Genomic DNA, 7213 nt, shown 5'->3' on the forward strand with positions numbered 1-7213 from the left:
ATTCTGGCTTTTTTTTTCTCTTTTAGTCTGTCTTTTTGGGTCACGGAATGTTGTGGGCTTAAGTTTGTTATGATCCATAACCTTCAACTAATGTTATTTCTATACTTTTCTTTTTTTGGCAAAGTTATTTCTAGACTTTAATAGTGCACATAATCTGCAAAATCCTTGGCCCAAAGAAAAATGTTCCGCGGTAGGCTTGGTCTGAAAAATGTCATGAAGATGTTATACTTGGTTATATTGAAAATGAATCTCTAAAAGATAGCAGGAAATTCATCGTATACTTTTCCTTTTAATCGAATTCCCATGTAATGTTGACTTTAACATTCTCATTTTATTTCATTTTCTATAGAAGCCCGATTGACTATTAGTTCAACTATTCTTTCAAAATTTAAAAGATTGTTGCTTTAAGATCTTATTATATCATCTGAGTAAAAACAATTTATTTAATGAAAGAAATCATGTTCAATTTTCATCATATATAAATTTTTCTTGAGTTAGCAGCAATCACATATCACAAATAAGATTAATTTCTAATCTAGTAGGTTAAAAGATAACAGTGATTTTGACTCAAGGAAAAAAACTCTTTTTCCAAAAGCTAGAAGTTTCCAATAAATTGCTCTAATGTAACTGCCAAACACAAACTGACAAAAGTTTTAACTTAATTAATGTGAAAATTCAAAAACAGATAAATCATGTTCCAATGCGCATTATGTTCCTCTAAAAATGGGTATTATGTAACACGATTTTAAACCTTTAACGAGAAAGAAATTGAGAATTTTTCTTAAAGAAGACTGTATAACTTGTAACTTGTAAAGAAATTTAGGCATCCACACATTAGAAAGTTTCACAAGAAACCCAAACACATTGATCCTAAACAGAACAGTGAAGTTGAGCAAAATTCATTTGAGTGGAGCATAAGTAGTTTCATTTCTGGAGTTATACTACATCCAATGGAACACTGTCATCCACCGAATCATTTGATTAGTGTCCCATTCGAATTTCAAAAACCATTCCTCAGTGTACATGGAAGATCCACGCACTACGTCACAAAAGCAACCACAGATCAAAAATAAAATAAAATAAAATTGAAACGAGAAAAGGGTCACCAATAAGGAGTGAAGAACGTTAGAGGTATTGGAAGCGTCGGTGAATAATGTTATGGAGTATCAAACACAAAACAATAAAAGGAAAATAACAAAGGCACACTCTCAACTCCCAAGTCTCACCTACCACTAGTCGCACACGCACACACACCTTTCACCATCATAATTTCCTTCCTCACTAAATCCTCTTTTTAATACAATATTAAATTTATGAATCTTATTCTTTCTTATATAATGTTTATTTTTTTTTATTTTTATCTGAGTTTTACACGTGTACTCCAACGATTCTAAAATCCAAACCAAGAAATAACCAATACTACCAATTTTAATCATCCCCTCCTATATTAGTACAACACATTAATTAGCCCCACATAAAAATGCATAGGCGAATTTGTCTTCCATGTGATGTACAGCCTAGGAAGTGTAGCTGATCTCTTGATATTAGAGCTTCTGGCTTCTCAATAACGATCAAAAATTGGTTTATCTTTGGTTAGCTAAAAAACTCATTTCATTAGGAAGAGGATATAGGTATAAGAAATACCTACCCTGCTGGGCTGGTACAAATACAAATCAGGATCACAACACCTAACTACTTTTGGTGTAATGGGTATTGTGATTATATTCTTCTTATTTAGAATCAAGTTCTTCAATGAATTACGAATTTGCGATTGTGTTCTTCCCATTTACAATTAAGTAAATTTAATATATTTTTTTCATACAAAAATACTATGAGAGAAGCTGCCGTAACGTGACATACATGCATCGCTTCATGACTTAAAAGAATAATAACTCACCTTTCAGAATAGCCCCATTTGGAATACTTCGTGAAATTTCCGTAACTAGTTTTGCTGTGATTTCTTCAAATAATAATAAATAAAAAAACAAAGAGTTCTATAACAATTTCCCAAAAAAAAGAGAATTCATGCAATTATATATGATGTCATAATTTATTACTCATTATCATTTTTGGGGTTGATGCGTTCGTAAAGACGGCATTAAAAAAATCATTTCGGAAGGGTGAATTATAAAAATGTTCAATTGGTTGGTGCAAAGGTAAGAAACAAACAACGACCAACCCACGGAAGACAAGTCATTGTGCACTTCAAGTTTTGACTTGTGCTTGCTTTAGCAGTCAATCTTGAATTGAGAAATTGTGTGACATCTCACACCTTTGGGTTGGTGAGCATTGAGAAGAGGTTCCTTAGGCTTTATTTTGAAGCTTAGTCATGCATTAATCCAAGTTCTGTAATAATTCAAACCAATTGCATATAGGACACTATAGTTATTTCGGGGTAATATTCAACATTTCGCTTTCATGTGTGCAAGTTGTAGTGCATGTGGACCACTTCCCCCACCTGTTTTACTGCACAAACTTGTTAATAGCAAAATTTGCAAATTATGCACCGAAATCAGCGTGGGCAAGCAATAATAATCATAATGTCCTCTTTGTTTTTGTCGTCACTAACACTAATGCGGGCTCTGAAAAGGGTTAGTTGTGAACTTAATATTATTTCTAGATTTGGTAGAAAATATCAAAATACAAATAGGAGTACAATGTAGTCCTTTAAACTATTTCATGCACAATTAACCGTTAAATGTTTGTAAGTTCAAAAACTATATATAGTTCATCCACAAAGTTTATTTATGGAATTAAAAATCCTTCATCATCTAACACGCAGCACAATCCCAAACCTTAATTTCTCTATGCCTTGAGGCTTGAGCTTAAGAGGAAGAACCTTGTATCCCTCTCCTCAAATCTCCAACAAATTTCGAATTTCTCCTTAATTTTGATGAACTTAATTAAGGCCTACGATGGAATGAAGCATGTCTCAGCAGGAAAAAAAAAAAAAGAGAGGCCATTTTCATGAGCTGCCTCATCAGATTTGTTGTCTAGTTGATGCCATTGTCCACAATGATAATCTCATTCCCGCATGTTAGTTTCACCTTTACATCATAAAAAAATCTAAGGCCTTTTTCTCTTGAAAAAAAAGTTATCATCGGGCTATAGTATCTGAGGATATTCTTTGCTCTTGCAAAATAAACCCAGCATGAGAGTGGTTGGCTCTGAGCTATTTTATATTATATATATAAGCTATTATTTTTAGCTTATATATTTCCTTTTTTACTCGAATTTAAAAACTTCCTAGTACTGAAGAAACTACAAAAAAGATACTACAAAGACAGTAGTTGGCTCGGAAACTTTGGTTGCTAGTTTTTGAGGCACGACAGATCTAACAATAAAATTATTTGCAAGAGGATATTTCTCAAAAAAGACTTCAAAAAAATATCTAAAGAAGCTAAAACATTAGAAAACATTACAATTTTAACGCTAACAAATAACGTTGTAACTACTCCCAGTCTCGCATTTCCCATTAAATGTGCGAGCCATTTAAGCATATTTCGTATCGAAAAACTTCCGAAAAATCCAGAATATACGAAAGAGCCATAGCAACAATATGAATACGACAATGACCAAAAAAGAAAAGAAAATGACAGGGTTGGATGAATCTCTCCCATGTATACTTTTTTCCTAACAGAAACACAACAAGTATTCACCAACCAAAGTGGCCAATTCAGTGTACACACAATTATTACAAAGGCATTTAAATTAAACCAACTACCCTTTCTAGCTTATCACACTACCACGTATCTAATTATTCTCCATCCCTCTACGTACAAAAATCAACGTACGTATTCTCTTCGTCTCTTAATTCTAATTCATTGCATAACCCTAAAGCCCCAAAATATGACAAACGAGAAAGAGATAATACAAGAACACCAATGAAAATACATGGGGTAAGATTAAGATAATTAAAATAATGAGTTTATGTTTTCTTTTATTCACAAAATTCAGAATCCATATGAGACATTTAATATATGTTTTTGTTTTCCTCTCTTTTGGGAGGGAGAGATGAAAAAGACAAAATAAGGGGATGCTAATCTCCCCGGGAGGAAGGTGTCCAGGGTGTCATGTCCATAGGGTAACTCCCCAACACTCGCAAGAAAGACGTGAATTCCTGCACCTCCGCCAACGCGTTCTGTGCCCTAACCTCAGCCATGGAGGCCTCAAAATCAACGTAGAACAAGTACTCGAAGTGCTTCGCTGTTCCCACGTTCGCGTCATCCACCAGCCTAATCGGACGGTTCCGATGCGGCCGTGACTCGATCTTCGTTAGACTGATGTTACGGAACGCGAACGCGGAAAGCACTTTGAAGAGCACCGAAGTTCCCTTGTCGTGTGCGAAAACAATGCTCGTCTTGAAAGGACGGTCCGTGCGCGGAATGATAGGCTCTCTCGCCAGCATCACGAACCGCGTGACGTTGCTCGGATCGTCTTGGATTCCGTCCGCCATCACGTTCAGGCCGTAGAGCTCCGCCGCTCGTGCGCTCGCGATGGCGGCGGTATCGCGGAGGTTATTCGTGGCGACGAACTCGGCGGCGCCGGCGGTGTCGTCCACGGCCTCGCGCGCCACGTTCAGGCCGAGTTTGGTGAGAGTGTGCTCGCACTGCGCGAGTGCCTGCGGATGCGAAATCACTCGCGTGAGGAACTCCTTTCGGACGCCGGGGAGCGCGAGGAGGCAGTGGTGGACCGGGAGCTGGACCTCGCCGACGATGTGGAGGCGGTGGCGGAGGAGGAGGTCGTAGTTCCGGTGGATCGAGCCGCCGAGGGAGTTTTCGACCGGCATAACCGCTCGATCGGCGATCCAGAGCTCCACCGCCTGGAACGCAACCTCGAACTGGTCGCAGGGAATGGCCTCGCAGTTCGGATAGGCCTTGCCGGCGGCTGCCTCGGAGTACGCGCCGGGAACGCCTTGGTACGCGACGCGGAGCTTGGAGCCGTGCATCGGCGCCGGCGAGAGGTCGGAGATTGTGAGCGGCTTCGGCGGGAGCGGCTTGTTGTTGGCCTGTGCTAGATTTCCAATTGGAACGAGTTGGAGGTCGCTGACGGCGGCTTTGTGGCCGTTGACGGCGGCGATATGGTCGGCGGTGCCGCCGTTCTGGTCAGCGGAGGAGGTTTGTTCTTGAGAAACGACCTTGCTGGCTAAGATGGCGCAGGAGCTCTGCCAATCGGCTCGGCTCGAGCCGACCCCGTAGCTGGCGGGCTCAGACGCGAAGGCGCATTTGACAAAGATTCGGCTAGGCGCGACTCGACGCGGGCGAAGAACGTGCTTCAAATTGAGAGCGTTGGAAGTAGGCGGCGAAAGAGTCTGCATATTATGGTTTGAGAGAGGAATAAGGAAGAAAAATGGAATTGAGTTAGAAGGAGGGTGGTAGGTGTAAAGTGAATTAGGTTACTATGCTTTGCTTGGTGTTCTTTCTCTTTGGAGAAGGGAACCTCAAGCTGAGAGATAAATGAGGGGTGGTTAAGGGATTTATATATTAATGGGAGTTGACAGGCAGAGGAAATGGGTAGTGAAGCTGCATAAGAAAGTCTTGATAGGATGGATGGGTGGTAATAGAGAGAGAGGTCGTTCGGTCATTCTCACACCTACCCTCCTATCCTTTGGCCCTTCAGGACAAAATAACTTTCACCAAATTTGATCAAAAAGATAAGTAAGAAATTATTAATTTAAATATTATTTAAATAATTTAATTCTAACTTTAAAAAGATAATCACTTGTCAGTTCAATTACTTGATTAATTTTTTTTTTATTTTCTTCCATAAATAAATCTATTTCTTTTATGTATCTTTTACTACTTTTCTAATTTCTATGCCTCCTTTAAGACATTTTCTTTTTTCTTTACCTAAGCGCCCACTTTAACGTAACGTAAATGTTCTAAATGTTGTCAGTTTTTTTCTTAAATACTACTTTTTCCTCCTAAATTTTCACAATCTAGCGATTTTTTGTTTGTGAATTATGTATTCTAACTTACAAAATAGTGAGAATTTTGTTTACAGAAAAATCGTCACAGTTAAGACAATTCTGTGGTGATTTTTATTCTAAATTATTAGAATTAAAGTAATTTTGTGAATTTTTTAAAATGACAAAACACAACTTGTACTAATTCAAAAGGTAAAATTAGTAAAAAAAGAAAAAAAAATCTTTTAAAACAAAATTCATGAAATTGTGAAATTTTGGAGGCAGAAATTATAATTAACCATTGTTTTTTTTACAAGAAATTTCTATAAGGCACGTATGTGGATGGTATGATGGGGATTTAAACTGAAATAAATATTATTGAAAAAAAGAGAGAGAATAGAACAATAATGTCAGTAATGATAATTGTATGAAAAACTTAGATATGCATACACATATGTCAAATCATTTGCTTAGAATGATTATGAATTCTTGATGAAGCCGGTGAAATCATTGGTAGTCATTGGTAGGTAAGGAGTGTCTCAATTTCAAGAAAATAGGTGTGAACAGAGTTTAGGGGAGAAAATTTAGATTTTGAGACAATAAACAATTGCTTTGATGGTGATAAAGGCATGTATTAAATTAGGATTTTAAAATATTTTTATTATAAAAGGTTCTGTGGTATTTAATTAAGATTTTTAAATAGTATAAATAAGTGTTGTGGTATTTAATTAAGGTTTTTAAGATTTTTTTAAGAAAGATAACAAAATTTGATAATATTTAATTATGATTTTTTATAACTTATAAAAAATCTTTTGATATTTAAAAATATACAAATTTCGATATATTATTTTTTAAGAAGGATTTCAATGGATTTTATCATACTTCTTAATATAAAACATCTATTAAACAATCTCATCCAAACCCAATCCTTGAGATTTTGTTAAATTTTTTTTCTCTTTTTCGATTAATTACCAATTTCTTTCTCTCATCACACATACTCTTTTTCTCTCTTTAATATTTTTCAAGATGCACGTGTCATATATATTTCTCCAATTCTTTTGAAATAAAAAAATGACAAATATACTCTTCCTCTGAGCACCTTTTCCTTTGTTTTCTAAATTAAATTAATGATTGTCTTATGTGTTAAGACTTAAGACTAATCATGTTTTCTTTATACTGACTATGCCCATAACCTATTTGACGCAATGTTTTCGTGACTGTTTAATATATGATTTTAAATCTATTGTTCAAATCCAAAAGTGAGAATGAAAAAATGCTATTACAAGAAAGATTCAAACGTGGTCGGTA

General features: G+C 36.4%; 1 protein-coding gene across 1 annotated transcript; it reads right to left on the bottom strand.

Moving 5' to 3' along the window:
* Nucleotides 1–3914: 3914 nt before the first annotated feature.
* LOC100797636 (arogenate dehydratase 3) lies at nucleotides 3915–5779 on the bottom strand. Its single transcript, XM_003540174.4, has one exon. The coding sequence runs from the start codon at nucleotides 5315–5317 to the stop codon at nucleotides 4040–4042; it is 1278 nt and encodes a 425-aa protein (XP_003540222.1). The 5' UTR covers nucleotides 5318–5779; the 3' UTR covers nucleotides 3915–4039.
* Between the last annotated feature and the right edge of the window lie 1434 nt (nucleotides 5780–7213).

Source organism: Glycine max, chromosome 12, assembly GCF_000004515.6.
Source record: "Glycine max cultivar Williams 82 chromosome 12, Glycine_max_v4.0, whole genome shotgun sequence".
NCBI lineage: Eukaryota > Viridiplantae > Streptophyta > Magnoliopsida > Fabales > Fabaceae > Glycine > Glycine max.